Source organism: Colossoma macropomum, unplaced genomic scaffold, assembly GCF_904425465.1.
Source record: "Colossoma macropomum unplaced genomic scaffold, Colossoma_macropomum, whole genome shotgun sequence".
NCBI classification, from domain to species: domain Eukaryota; kingdom Metazoa; phylum Chordata; class Actinopteri; order Characiformes; family Serrasalmidae; genus Colossoma; species Colossoma macropomum.
Genome location: NW_023494807.1, coordinates 32,658,039 through 32,674,091, shown reverse-complemented (window position 1 = coordinate 32,674,091; position 16,053 = coordinate 32,658,039). Strand labels below are relative to the sequence as shown.

Here is a 16,053-nt window from a genome sequence, read left to right as displayed (position 1 = left end):
GTCCAGGAAGCTTTACTTTATTCAGTTTACATTTACAGGAATGATGCACATTAATAAACATTTCCATGCGTGCGGCTGCTGTACAACATAAGAATTAAGTAGGAATTTTATTGTACGTTGCTGTTTAAGGTTACAGTTTACCGCTAACATTGTGAATTAGTTTTGGTCCTCTAAGAAACGGTTATTAACTGTCCACTCCAGATCCTGTTATATAATTAATGACTTATGTTTACAAAATACAATCTATGCAAATCTTCCTTTATAACCAGAGGAGGGTAAACACACGTACATTTTACTAAACATGACTGGAGACAGTTATGATCTGTTTAAATATTCTCCCACTCTGTCCTGACCTCCTCCTAGGGGTGGGCAATATGACAGCATTTCTTCGCTATTGTGATAAATTGTCACAATACGCTTTTCTGAGCGTACTGTGGACATCATTAGTACTTAAAGAACACGGACTGACTACACGTTTAAATACAAAGTGAGCTTATTTAAGTCTGTTTAATTGGATTTAGTGAAGCACAGTTCATAACGAATTAAATAAAAATCTACTATCTTACTATTATTAATATTATTATTATTATAATTATTATTATTATTATTATATTTCAGATGTGGCACCACAGGTTCTATTTTGTAATTAAATCTAATAAAAACTAAATATCCTGAGGCATATTGAGTAACATGAAAATATCGTGATATAATATTTTTTGCCATATTGCCCACCCATAACTAAAACACAGACAATCGTATCAGCATAACACTCACGCTTTGGGTTTACGCTGACAAACTGAAACCAAAGAAACTCCCACTAAATTAGAGACCTTTTAGACCAAAATCTTCTCAGAACTATTACAATACAAAATCCCAGACATCAGTGAGTTCATAACCATTTCATCAGTGAATTCATGACCATTTCATGTAGGAACTTTCTGTGAGGGAGCTTTTAGAGGTGGACGTCTGGTTCCTATCACCACCACTGTGAACAGTTCTGACTCTGTAAGTTTCTCTAGAACGGAGCGTTTCACACCAAACCACTCTGAACGGCTCTGTTTACATCTTAACCGTTTAATTACACAGAAATTTTGTAAAATTGGTGGAGTTCCCCTTTAAGACCACTGCTCTGGGGCAGCTATGGGAGATCAGAGCCGTCTGAGTGTGAATGAAACCTCATCAGTTTAATTACTGCCGTCACTCAACATTGTTCTGTAGCGCATATTCAGCACATAATTCTCTCATGAATGAATCATCTTAAAGGGATTATTATAGTCGGCGTATTACGAACAGACGGTGTTTGGAAAACGGCCCGTTTACATTCATGAAGGATTATGAACAGAAACAGTGACAGTAAAATGTGCCTGATTATTCCTCATAATTATACACCTCTAAATCTATTAAAGCGCTCTTATTGAGGAAAACTACAACCTAATTAATCAAGGATATTCATAATATTTAATAACAATAAATTATGATTTAAATTTCACAGCTTGCCTGTTTTTGTTATTTTACATGTTTAACAATACCATAGATCTTTAGTCATTTTTATGGAGGCAGGAATGAATAAAAATTAATTAAAATGTATTCAATTATATGTATGTATTATTTTATTTCCCATAATTAGACGACTCAAGAAATATTATATATATTTATTCAGTTTTTTTATTTTTTTCTGGGACTACATATATATATATATATATTTTTTTTTGTAGAAAAATCTGAAATATCTTTTGATTTTATATAAATAAATGTAATTAAAAAAGATCAACTAATAATATGTTAAACTAAAAAAAATCAGCTGCTTTAAAAACCAGTAAATGAGGGTTATAAACAGAATACACAGTTGTGTGCAAAAGTTTGTGCATCCCCAGTCAAATTCCTTGTTGTGGCTGATGTTCTGAGTGTGAATAAGTTAACACACTCTCCACAGAGACACACTTCGGCACATTTTAATACATAATTACTGTTTATTTGCTGAATTTAACACACTGGGGGGAAAAACAATAAAACATATAATGTGGACTTTTAATGTAAGTTAATATAAAGTGATTTTGTTTTCAAACAATTCTGGAGCGCCGCTATTGGTCCATTCATCAGTACACAACATAGAGGGCAGCTGATCTTCTCCAATTATGTCAAAACAAACGTTTGCACAGCAACGATGTGTTTATATTCTTATTTATTTGTTTTTTCCAATATGCTAAACTAGTATGCATAAAAATGTCATATTTAAGTGTGTTGCCTTAAATACGAGGCAGTGTTAACTTATTATCTTTACTTAAATCAACAAAAACATATCTTACAACCAGGGATGTTCAGACTTTTGCGTACGACTGAAGGAACCTCTTTCAGATTCCTATTCTGAGTGATGGAGGGTGAAGGCAGAAACCGGCCCAGAGGTAACTGTGAAGGTTTGGGATTACTGTGCAAAAAACTCTTTACTGAAAGAGCCTCTTTGGGAGCTCTGGACGTCACTGTGGCCGAACCAGTGGAAGTCACCTGACCTGAGGAACCCGGGGGGATCACAAGATCCTGTAGACCAAACATCCATTTCAGCAAACAGGAACAATCACACAAGCTCGGCTTAGCCCAAAATAGAACGGCTGAAAACAGCGAGCGCTGGTAGACGGGGGGTGAGGGGGGGTGGGGGGATTTTCATTGAGACGTTCAAGATGAGGGCGACTTTGATATGTTCCTTTCCGACTTAGAGAAAAGGCTCAGACAGATACCGAAAGCAGAAGCACTGCAGCACCACATCCTGTCTCACTGTCAGCAGCGCCTTCGGCCGCCTGCAGACCACACGCCGTCCATCGCTTCATCTCTGAGGCCGAAACCCTCACTTCTCACCTTTCTGCACCCGTGCACAGCAGCAAAGAGTGCGAAAGCCCCTCAATGCACACAGTTCACAGCTTTATCTGCATGCGTGCACAGAGAACACAGCGAAAGACCCAACACCATTAAGAACTTGTGAAGGCTGCACGCAACGTTCTGCTCCATTTGTGGGCGTTAGAGGAAAATTACATTCACAAGTTTCCCTCACCCTCCTTACCCGAGTGTAGTTGGACAGCCAAGACATGTCTTCTTTAGTTTCAGCACTGGAGCTATGAGGCTAATGTAGATGACAAGTAACTGAAGCTTATACCAGACCAATTAGCACAGTGCTAACTGCATGCTTAAATCATCAAAGCGTGTGGAGGTGTTCAGTGTCTCTAATAGACTTGATTATGTGGTTTCTGGCACTGTATGACTCACTGTTATCTATAAACATGGACTAAAGTACTGTTTTATGCAACATTCCTTCACCTATTTTTAGTTGGCGTCACACTAATTGGTGGGGTACAAGCAAGGTGCAAAATACAGGGGGTCCTGTGGGGTCTAATTAACCTTTTGGACCCCCTGAATGTCTCAAAATCAAACTATGGGTGGTCCCTGAAAATAAACCTATTATGATGTTATGCTTTCTTAGGAAAACATCCCAGATTCAGTGGAGCTCATTGTTTAGCTGCTTCACCCACAATCAGCTTCTGTCTCTGGTGATCTTAACTAACTAGAGCTGCAGCTCTGCTCTGCCTCAGGGTGGCGCTGTAGCAGACTGGTTCACCCAGTTGGTCCTTCATAGCCTAGAAACTGTAACTCTGCCCGGGATTCCTCTGAAAAACTTTACAATGAGCTGCAGCAGATCTGTAAATCTGAAAACTCGCCCAGTTTCCCAAGAGTTTGGAGTGAAGAGTGACTGTTCCTCATTTCTCACACTGAAGACAGAAGAGGAGACGAGGAAGATCTCAGTTACTGTGAGGAAGAGCGCAGAACCGCACTAGAACAGAGACTCTACAGAAGAGGAGACGAGGAAGATCTCAGTTACTGTGAGGAAGAGCGCAGAACCGCACTAGAACAGAGACTCTACAGAAGAGGAGATGAGGAAGATCTCAGTTAATGTGAGGAAGAGCGCAGAACCGCACTAGAACAGAGACTCTACAGAAGAGGAGACGAGGAAGATCTCAGTTACTGTGAGGAAGAGCGCAGAACCGCACTAGAACAGAGACTCTACAGAAGAGGAGATGAGGAAGATCTCAGTTAATGTGAGGAAGAGCGCAGAACCGCACTAGAACAGAGACTCTACAGAAGAGGAGACGAGGAAGATCTCAGTTACTGTGAGGAAGAGCGCAGAACCGCACTAGAACAGAGACTCTACAGAAGAGGAGACGAGGAAGATCTCAGTTAGTGTGAGGAAGAGCGCAGAACCGCACTAGAACAGAGACTCTACAGAAGAACAACTGATAAAACGAACATTTACTGACATTGAAGCTTCAGCGCCGCTATGGAGAGAGAGTTAGCAGACAGACAACACGGGACCCCCGAAGACCAGGGGGGGTTCACACAGTGGGTTTAAGCTTACATTCCTTGTTAGCCTCACAGCTCTAGTGCAAAACTAAAAAAGCAAACGTCAGACACCAAACATGTCTTGGTTGATCGGTTACGTTTGTGGTGAATTCAGGCAAAGGTACTGAGATGAAGATACTGAAGGCGAATTTCAGTAATACTGAAAGTAGACTTGATGTGTTTTACAAAAGCAACCTACACATTTCTGCCCCAAAGGAAAATGTAAACTTTGTCTGAAACCCCAACCACTTACGAACAATTCAGCCTACAGGGAAGTGAGAAGAAATGTTATAACTTACCCCATAGGTGGGGTTACCTGTAACAGATAGATGTGTATATCTGCTGAAGCTGCTGCAGCGGTTTTGGAAAGTAGTGATGAAGATAACGGAGCATTTAGATATGAAACATATGAGGATCATGATATATGAAGAGACTTTAAAGGAGAGTTTAAGAAGAGATGAACAAATCAAGAAAATGACCTCAGACCACAGAGGGTTAAAGTGCACTGTCACTCTGTCTGAATGTCTGACTGATATCCAATTTGTTTAATAAAGTTAGTGTCAGTAATGATCCAGTATACTGTATTGGTGCTTCACTGCTGGTGATACGCTAATCTTAAGAGGACGTGTTTGTGATGACTGAGAGACTTTTATCGAGGTTTGGTTTGGCTCAGAGTTTTTCTCTTCGTAAGATGGATCTGTCCCTCTGAGAGATGCTGCAAGAATCCCTGGAGACACTTCTTTCTTTTCATAAACATGCCCTCATTTCTCTCTCTCTCTCTCTCTCTCTCACTCTCTCTCTGAAGGGTAATACTGATTGAAGCTGAAGCTCTATTGTTTTTTTCCTGCTGCTCGGCCGGACTGAGAGCAGAAGGCCACTCTAATGAGGTCAACAGACCCTAACGAAGTGACAAACTCTTTCCGATTCGCCTGTACAGTTTCGCTTTTAGTTCTGTTGTGAGGAAAATGGAAAAACAGAGAACGAGAAGAAAAGGAGGGGGAAAAAAAACAAAAAAGCCCAGCCGCAGGTCACGTAGGCTGCAATGGCCGTCTGCGACGTCACCGGCTTGTCTGTCACCATGCCAACAGAGAGTAAAGAGGTAATAGGACCTAAAATTGGTCACGTCTTCGGCCTGGCGTATCGTCTGATGTCTCGCCGGCTTTGTTTCCATAAATTAGCCGTAAACATGCGGTGACGGCGGTCTGTCACAGAGAGGTGTTAATGAACGATCAGACGCTGCCAAATCAGAGCGAAAGAGAGACAGGCGCTCTGTCTCTGAGTGCTGGCCTGAGGACGATCGATATATCTGCACCCTTCGCTGATCAAATGCAAGCATTGGCTTTCCTCCCCAAATAGTCTCTGTATGGGCTCTCTGGTTTCAGAGGCACTGCAGACGTGCCGATTCATAGGTGTGGTGGTGCGCCGTATTGGGCTGCCTGCCATAAACTAACCCCCATCCAGGCTCAGTATATCAGGGTTATACAGCACAGGTTGACAAGAGCAACCGTTACTGGTACAGAATTATGGCCATTCTGTTTTATAGCTAACGCGGCTCCGCGGCGTGGGAATGGGGTTGGCCCTGTCTCCTCTCTAATACACTACACTCAGATGGTTCTTCAAGGGTTCTTTAGTAAGGACAGCAGTTCTATATAGAACCATGGACACTTAAAGAATCATTCACGTGCTTATATGGTTCTTTGCATGGTGACATTGATCAGATTGATGGAGAATGTGCTGTATATGGTTCTATATAGTAAGAGCTTGACATCATAACAACAGCAGAACCCTTCTGGGGGCTATACAGAACACCTTTTCAAAAAGGTTCTACGCAGAACTATATACAACACATTCTCCATCATCTATAACATCCGCCTGGTGAAATGGTCCGTCTATGTTTCTGTATAGAACCTTTTTGAGAGGTGTTCTACAGAGCAACAAAAAGGGTTCTGCTATTATTATGATGTCAAATTGTAACAATTGCAGAATCCGTTTTGTAGCTATTTAGAACCATATGCAACATGTCCTCCACCATTTCACCATGCAAAGAACCATTTAAGCAAGCAAGTGGTTCTTTCAGTGTTCATAGTTCTGTCTAGAACCACTGTCTTTACTAGACAACCCTTGAAGAACCACCTTTAGGAGCGCATGTGATGCATTTCCACACAGAAAGCACAAACAGAGAAGCTGCACTGCAGTCAAAGCTCCTACAGAGTTCTGTCAGTGTTTTCTTGGAGATCTGCCTCGTTTTTGGACGTATAAAAGAACAGCTTTGTGAAAAATCCCCTCATTTTCCTCCCTTTTCCCCCACATGGAAACAATCAGCCAAGACATTGTGGGTTTTCAGAACTTGCTTCTTTAGTTGTACGAGGCTAATGTAGCTAATAAGTAATCAAAACGTATATCGCAACAACTGTCATTGTGATTACCTAACAATTTGACATGCAAGTCTGTAAGGATTTAGGCATTATTTTAGAAATTCTTGTAATATTTTTATAGTTTTTTAGTTTAAAACGTTCTGACAGAATGTGACAGACAAAATCATGTAAGGAAAAACAAAAACAGGCAGCCTAAATACACCTTCAGCACCTGCACACACAATACTGCGCATAATAATGTATAACACAGCACTGAACACGTCACACAACGATAAATTCACTCAATGTGAAAATAAGAAATAACAGTTTGACGCTATGTTGACGATGTCTAAATACCGCACTGCAGAGACATTAAAGTCCTTATTAGGAACGTCTGTTCATTTTAGCAACAGAGTTATTTCCAGCCATACAAGATCAGACTCCTCTCTCTCTGAATGAGGAGACCAAACATCTTCGAAACTGAAGTTCAAATTGCCGTTTAAAAAGCATGTTTAAAATCACTGATAAAATCTGCCAAAAACCTCATAATTCATAGCGTTTGGCTCAACAACACACAAAAAACAGGATTTTTCAGGTTGTTCTGGCTGCTGCGCCTGCACAGATCTCCACATCTAGGGGGTGTTTTCCCCACTAGTGCCACTATATCGTCTACCCTTGTCTGTTTACGGCGTAAACAGCGAGCTGATTGGCTCTTTTTCTTGAAGGGCAGGACGTTTTTCCACAAACAGACACCATGTTGAGTGTTACAAGCAATTCATATTTCAACAAGTGACAGAGGTCACTAATAGGCAGACCGCGGTCTGAGTCCAGATCCAGACGCTGTCCTATGCGGACCTGGACCTATAACCGTTAAACTATGGAGAATTGTTTAATTTCGATGGGGTGGTCCTGTTTTAATCAGTGTAACTTTTCTAGTCATTACGGTACCACTTCAGCGGCCGGAGACTCACACACCAATCATGTGCGCTGTATATATCACACGTGACGCTACTCAGCCAATCAGATCTGTGCATTATGGTGAGCACTGAGACTCAAGTAAGTGACACACACGCAGGGGAGGGACGAGGCGAGACACAGCAGTCAGAGAAGAAAGTGAGTCAGAGGGAAGTTATTCCACATGTCGTGCTCCAAAAAGAGAAAACTGACAATAAATATTGTTGAAATATGACTGAACTGTACTTTATTTGGTCTGATATTCAGTTGTTGACTGTATAAGATGTTGATATACCTACTAGGCTACTTCAGTAAACAGTATATGGCACTGAATCATGATGCAAGTTAGACATTATGATGTTCTGGATATTTTCTATAACTGGACCTTACTGAATTATAATTAAAGACCCCTGCTTTACAACGTCTCTGGAGGTATCTACTGAAATGAGCATGCTAACCAGCTAGCTCTGGTCCGTCCTCTCCCCTTAATACTACTTTCTACCTCGAGAGGCAATATTGAGTCACTGTAGAGTTGAGACTCTCATCAGTCCAATATGAGAGGATGAAGAAGTAGCTGCTCCCGGGAGTCAGCATTGGCGCCGCTTTCCACCGCTGGAGCTTTTGGCGAGTAAAGGGATGAAGTTTAATGCTACACTTGCAACATTTCTCCTAGACTGGTAAGGAGGGGGAGGAGTGAAGAGGGAGGAGGAGGGACTGTGTGGAGTAGGAACTCGACAGGTTGTGAAATCTTACTTGCTGCTCCTTTAAGTCTTTAAATCACAAAGATACAAGAATTCCAGAGTTAACGCTACATCTGCTGTGCTGGCCTCCCTTACAAATGCACAGATATTGTGAAATTTGTTAAAGTAGACAAAATCAAGGTTTAGGAAGAAATATACAAAAAAAGTAAATAATATCTAATTGAAATAAACAAAAACTATGCAGACATTATAAAAACACATAACTACATTTTTAAAATATAATCCCATTTCCAAATAGGATGCAATGATATGCAAATCATGTGAACCATATTTTTGAAGCGAAATACAACAAAGACAACACATCAAATGTTGAAACTGAGAAATTTTATTGTTTTTTTTTTTAAATACTTGCCCATTTTGAATTTTATGCCAACAATATGTTCCAAAAAAGTTGGGACAGGGGACAACAAAAGTATTACAACAGCATGGCTCTGTATTAAAAGAGTCTGGGTGCTAAACTGACCTGCCTGCAGTCCAGATCTGTCACCACTGAAAACATTTGGCACATTATGAAATGAAAAATACAACAAAGGAGACTCTGAACTGATGAGCAGCTGAAATCCTGTATCAAACAAGAACAGTAAAACATTTCACTTTCTAAACTACAGCACTGTCTCCTCAGTTCCCTCTTAAAGAAGAAGTGATGAAACTCCCCCGTCCCAACTTTTTTGGAACGTGTTCTCGACATCAAATTCAAAATGGGCATATATTTTTCAAAAAACAATAAAATTTCTACAGTTTTACATTTAATTTGTTGCCTTTGTACTATTATTAATAAAATACAGAGTTTAAATGATTTGCACATCATTGCATTTTGTTTTTATTTACATTTTGCACAGCGTCTCAACTTTTTTGGAAATGGTGTTGTATATATATATATATATTTTTAACTTATTTGTAAAAGGAACCAAATTTGTGCGAATGTTTCCAGGCTATGGTGCAAGTCAGATGTTAATTTCTTCAAAGACAACCATTTTGTTCTTGATTTAACATCTTAGTGGAAGCACCGTCTGACTTTGCCCGAGTAACAAGATGGATTTTACAGCTTTTAGCAATGCTGCGCTCTTTTAGTCCATGATACTTTTCACTGTGCAAACTGGTGAAACCGTAAGCCTGAAAACTTTATACCTAAATCATCACTAAATTGCTCCAAACTGCATCAAGTTGTTAAATAATCTTAATGCTAATTGGTGGGACACGAGCTTCCATGACTTGATAGCTACTTCAGCAAAATTCAGACACCAAAGACGTCTCAGCTGATCTTCAACATTTGGGGTAAAACGGGAAATTTTTCACCAAATTATTCCTTTAAATGGTTAGAAACCAGTACAAACACAGATCTACAGCAGACACTCAGCACAATAACACAACAACAACAACAAATGAGTAAAGCGTCTTCACTGCTGGAGCTTCTTAGTCTGTATTTACCTACAAACCCTCCTGATGATTCTTTCCTTAGAAGGCTCTGAAAGGGGATCTTGTTTTGTTTAATCATGCCTCACTAGCTGGCACTGAGACACAGAAGCCATTAGCCTCGGGGCTTATGGGCCGCTCTCCTGTTGCTCTGATGGAGAAATGGCAGAGTGCTGCTATGGGCCGCTTTCCTGAACATGAATTAAGTCCAGTCCTGAGCTAAATAGCAATGCCAATGATGATTCAATCTGTTCAAAATTGTCATTTTTTTATATATTGTTGCTGTCCAAAGAAGAACAACTGTCTCCAAAATGGTAGCTTTACAGGAGAAGGCAAAAATGTTCTTAACCTTGAATGCAAGTTAATGTAAAGAGGTTCTATTAGTGATTTTGGAGCATTTCTATTGGTCTGTTCATCATTAAATGTTGAAACACTGTGAAGAAAAGCTGCCGTGTTCAAATGATGTACAAAAATAAATCCTGCTAGAGAAACCAGCACAGACCAGCATGGCCTGATCACCAGCAAATCCAGCAAATCTCATATCTCCATTTTTGTCGTTTTTCAGTTTATGACATAATTTGAAAATGCAGGATTTAAACCCTTTACATACATACATACATCATCTAAACCGCTTATCCTTCTGGGTCACGGTGGGGTGCTGGAGCCTATCCCAGCTGTCATTGGGCGGAAGGCAGGATACACCCTGGACAGGTCGCCAGTCCATCACAGGGCAGACAGACAGACATACACATTCACACACACACCTAGGGGCAATTTAGCACGTCCAATCAGCCTGACTGCATGTCTTTGGACTGTGGGAGGAAACCAGAGAACCCAGAGGAAACCCACGCAGACACGGGGAGAACAGGCAAACTCCACACAGAAACGACCCTGGCCGCCCGGCCGGGAATCGAACCCAGGCCATTCTTGCTGTGAGGCGACAGCGCCACCCACTGCACCACCGTGCCGCCCTTGTCCTTCACATTGTGTGTAAATTTCATAAAGAATGGACCAACAGAAATTGACCAAAATGACTTGGAAAAACTTCCACTGACTAACATTAAAAGTAGGTTTTGTCCTTCTCCTGTAAAGTTACTATTTTGGAGATACGAGGTTTTCTTCCAACAACAGCAATATGTTGGGTTCTGGATGCTGGTATGCTGGTCAATCAGTATGACCATGCTGGGTGATCAGCATAAACCAGCACAGACCAGCACAGACCAGCTTATTCGTGCTCAGCTGTGTTGGTTTTTTCAGTAGGGAAAATAAAAAAATGGGAAATACGTTTTTTTTTAACAGTGACAATATAAAAATATATATTTGGTTAAATTCCCACAGTCAAGCAGCTGTAAATGAACCACATGCTTTGTATAATATGCTCTGTATGGCAGCTTCAGGCTTTGCAAATGGGAGAAAAAATATTTGGATCATCAACGTCCAAAGAGCATGAAAAGTGCCCTTGATCTGCTAAACAGGTCATTATTTAGCATTTTAGCTGACATAGCTAGGTAACGAACATTTGCGGGTTAACATTATCCAGCTAACTAGCTGTGGTGATCTGCACTTGTTTGATCATTTTACTCGTGACAGTCATTTACTTTGTGAAGTATCAGTATCTAGGTGTGCTGGCTTAGTGCACTCGTTAGGCCAAACATTAGTTTCAGCCACCTTCCATCGAAATGAAAGAGCATGTCTTTAATCTGGGTGGGCAAAACTGGCCCCCTTAGTGTTTACATCTTCTTCAGATACAATGTTCCATTCAGCCACCTCTTGGACTCGGGTCATAAAGGCTCAAGACAACGGCGCCACACAGATCCAAATTCGGCCACACAATGAACAAAGGCCTTGAGGAAAAACACAGAAATCCGAGGGTGAATATCACCCAGGAGCTCAGAGCCTTCAGCCAAGGTGCAACTCGGCCAGATCTTTATTTGTTTGCTGCTGCACAGACTGACGCACAGTCAGCACGAGCGCGATAAGAACGAAATAAACCAGTTAAAAATAAAAAAATAAGTGGCCCGTTAAACCAAGACAGGCTAGGGTCGCCTCGCCTGCTGCCATTCTCACATCCTTAACCCCTCAAACTCTGAGGACCTTCAGATCAGTTCAGACTTGAATTCCTTACTTTCATATATCTAAAGAAAGTACACATTAGTTTCATAGTGAATAATGAGTAATTCATAGAAGATACTGAATGATTCACAGGACCTGTATAATTCAGTGTAGTAACTAAAAATTTCATAGTAGACACTGATTAATTAACTGTAGGTACTGAATAATTCATAGTAGATACTGAATAATTAACAGAAAATACTGAATAATTCATAGTAGAAACTAAATAATTCATAGTAGATACTAAATAATTCATAGTAGCTGCTGAATAATTCATAGTAGATGCTGAATCATTCATAGTAGACTATGAATTAATTAATAGTCGACCATGATTAATTAATAATAGGTACAGTACTACTGAATTCACAGTAGATGCTGAATAATTTATGAGTATATTCATAGAAATACTGAATATCACAGAGACTGTAAACTAGTACTTATGATGAACAATGACTGAACTAAAAACTGAAGCCGAAAAAGCCTACACTCTTAAAAAAAGACGCTTCTTCAAGGGTTCTTTGTAAAGGCAATTGTTCTATTTATACAGAACCATTTTATGCTTAAATGGTTCTTTGCGTGGTGAAAGTGTTCTTGAGATTGATGGAGAATGTGCTGTAAATGGTTTTATGCAGCACCAAAAAGCGTTCTTCTATTGATATGACGTCAAGCCTGTAACAATAGCAGAACCCTTTTCCATTCTCCATCAACCTCTTCACCATGCAAAGAACCATTTAGGCATGCAAATGGCTCTATATTGAACTCATGGGTGTAAAGTGAACCCTTCAAAAAGAACCATAATTTTTAAGAGTGTAGGGTTCGAGGTGATGGTTCCCAATCCCCGTCCTGGAGACCCCACGCTCTGTTAACGCTGAATTTGATGTCCGACACTGGGAACCACCAGTGCAAAACCAAAACTGAGGCTCGATTCTTTAGTTGTGCGGTGGGTGTAGCTAACAAGTAATGTGAGCATATACCCCACCAATTAGCACGGTGCTAGCTGCATGCCCAAATCATCTTGCATCAAGCACTCAGCTGTCAAATAAGATCTCTGATAGACTCTCTTATGTTATGTTGCTACGTTTGCCTTGTAGATCTGGTGCGAAACTAGAGCCCAACTTCAGCCACTAAACAATGTGGTTGATTGACCACCATTTAGGACCAGGAGGGAGAACTGTGTAGACTTGTGGGGGTGAATCATCACTTTAAGGGCTGCGGGCGCAGGGGCTTACCGTTAGTAGAGTGCAGGCTCTCTAAGCTCCAGTAATGTGACATGACCCCTCGAACCGCCTTCACAGACAGACCCAGCGTAGGGCTGCAGTCCAGATCTGAGCTGGAGGAAGGGGACTGACCCGAAGTGCCCCCGCTGATGCCCCCAGCCAGCGGGATGCTGCCCACCTCTCCAGCCCCGTGCTGCTGGGTCCGCATTCAGCCGAAATCAGCCCGAAAGGAGAAGGGTGGCGTCTTTTCAGCAGGTGCTAACGTCCAAACGAGGCACGCGAGGCGGCTGAGCGTGCACGTAGAGGTGTGTATGCGCGCGTGTGCGTGCGTGTCAGTCAGCCCCCAGCGCTTCGAGCGTCCGAGACCGCGCGCTAACGTCCCCGCTTCATTCTTCCTCCTAACCTATCGCTCACTTTCGCTTAGAGACGCTCACACGGCCGTGAGAGCCCCAGACACACGATCAGCCTCACACGCACTCACACACTGTCACAGACTGGCATCACTGGGGCCCCTCCGAAGGGGACGGAGACACGGACGACTCCAATAGGCTCATTACAGAGACAGAGAGAGAGAGTGAGGGAGAGAGAGGGAGAGAGAGGAGGGAGAGAGAGAGAGAGAGAGAGAGAGAGAGGGAGGGAGGGAGAGAGAGAGAGGGAGGGAGAGAGAAGGAGGGAGATAGAGACAGAGAGAGAGAGAGAGAGAGAGAGGGGAGAGAGAAGGGGGAGAGAGAGAGAGAGGGAGAGAGAGAGAAGGAGGGAGAGAGAGAGAGAGAGAGAGAGAGAGAAAGAGAGAGAGGAGAGAGAGAGAGAGAGAGAGAGAGAGGGAGAGAGAGAGAGGGAGAGAGAGAGAGAATGTGTTAAATATAGAACCTTTTTGAAAAGGGTTCTATATAGCATATGTAGAGGTTCTTCTATGGTCACAATCCTGACATTGTGACAGTAGCAGAACCTTTTTTGGTGCCACATAAAATCATATACAACCCATTCTCCAACAATCTGAAGAAACATTCCACCATGCAAAGAACTATTTAAGCATGAAAATGGTTCTTTGAGTGTTCATGGTTCTATATAGACCCAGTGTCTGTACTAAAGAACCCCTAAAGAACCATCTTTTTTAAGAGTGTTTTTACGGTGTTCTGAGAACATCATACAGCTCAGTGTGATTTTCATTAAAGGTGCCAAGACGCAATTATAAAACGATTCCCGGTGCATTTTTTATTTCTGTAGCCCACATTATGTTGTTCATCACTGCTGTCAGAAGAAAACCTTGTATCTCCATTTTTGTCGTTTTCCAGTTTTTGACATAATTTCGAAATGTCTGTTCTCCTTTATACTGTGTGTAAATTTCATGATGAATGGACAAAAATAAACGGCCCAAAATGACTTGAAAAAAAGTCTGGTTCCATTGACTTACATTAAAAATAAAATCGTTTTTTTCCTTCACCTGTAAAGTTACCATTTTGGAGATACAAGGTTTTTTTTCCGACAGCAGCGATATACCATTATGTAGGCTATAGACTCAATTTATTAAAAATATATTTATGAAAATCATGTATTAAGCTCAGAATCGCTTTGAAAGTGAAGGCAACTCAAGTAGCTGTTCTCTTTAAATGATGTACACAAATCTGACTTGTGCTCAGTCATTGTTAAACAAAACTGCATTACTAGAGCATTTTTACAACGTTTTCAGGCCTTCAACTTAATTTAAACAGAATCTGCGACCAATCTGGGACCGTAAACGTGTCTGTTAGCAAGATCTTCTATTTTCTTTTGTCCTCCAAGCCAGCTGCCTGGCCGTGCATGAGTTTATTTTATAGTAGGGGAAAGCACAGCAGAGCATGTCTAAATATCCGATTATGGCGTTTTGTGAATTGATTCAGCATCTTTTCAGAGAGAACTGCGAAGCAGAATTGATTATTTTTCCACCCCTTCAATAGTAATTTAGTAATGTCATGCAGACTTACAAACTACCCAATAGGAAGTAAAGGAAAGTTTACCTCAAAATCTTTGAATATGAAATCTGATGTTCGTTTTGCCTCCTAACACAACACAATACTGATTTTGTTACAACAGGTCTTGGTTGTATTTTTCTAAAAGGAATGTGCTCAACTTAGATAACTAACAACATTAAAAATGTACAAACTCTAGTTTCCCCCGATCACTGAGAACTCACTTCGCCTGGCGCTGAAAAAGCCCTCCTTCATCGTTCCCTCAGAGTCCCCCCGTACTCCACCCCCTCCACTGCTACAGCCAGGCTGTTAGTAAACCCAAAGGCAGCGCCTACTGAGTGCAGCAGCAATGTCGAGAGTTGTGAACGCCTTCTAAGAATTTAACCCGTAACTGGCGAGGGGCTGCACAAAACACCCAGAGCCAAAATACACACAGATCAACAGCACCTATTAAACTGCAGCATCTTCCACAGTTACTTAAAAGGCAGCATTTTACTTCAACCCACTTCAATGGTCTGAGCTCATTCTCTCTCTATTTGTGCATGTCTTCTTAGATTCTCCTTTAAAGGCTCTTCATATAACATGATCCTCATATGTTTCATATCTAAATGCTCCGTTATCTTCATCACTACTTTCCAAAACCACTGCAGCAGCTTCAGCAGCTGTAAACTCTCTGCACGCCGTTTCACATGAGTCTCCGATGTGGACTGAATGAAGAATGAAGGGTTTCCGGCGTGATGGTCAGTCCTTAGTGATTTCCTGAGTGTCCGTTGGTCAGTTTCACACAGAATGTAGACGGACACACGAATCCACCAGCTCCACACAGTGAGAGGCAGATGACGTGTATCTCAGCCCCTCTTCATAGGCTCATAACTCCGGATGTGAGTCTCGTATGATCTCGTGATAAGAT

At 41.4% G+C, this 16,053-nt stretch overlaps 1 protein-coding gene across 3 annotated transcripts in view; it reads right to left on the bottom strand.

Annotated features, from left to right (window-relative positions):
- Positions 1-16,053, bottom strand: part of arhgef4 (Rho guanine nucleotide exchange factor (GEF) 4) — an 84,472-nt gene that overhangs the window by 52,789 nt on the left and 15,630 nt on the right. The window contains exon 1 of one of the 3 annotated variants that reach the window (XM_036555746.1): positions 13,207-13,757. The exons of the other annotated variants lie outside the window; for them this stretch is intronic. Within the exon in view, the coding sequence (XP_036411639.1) occupies positions 13,207-13,402 (196 nt within the window). The 5' untranslated portion in view covers positions 13,403-13,757. Of the gene's footprint in view, positions 1-13,206; positions 13,758-16,053 lie in introns of those variants that run through there. 3 annotated transcript variants of the gene reach the window in all.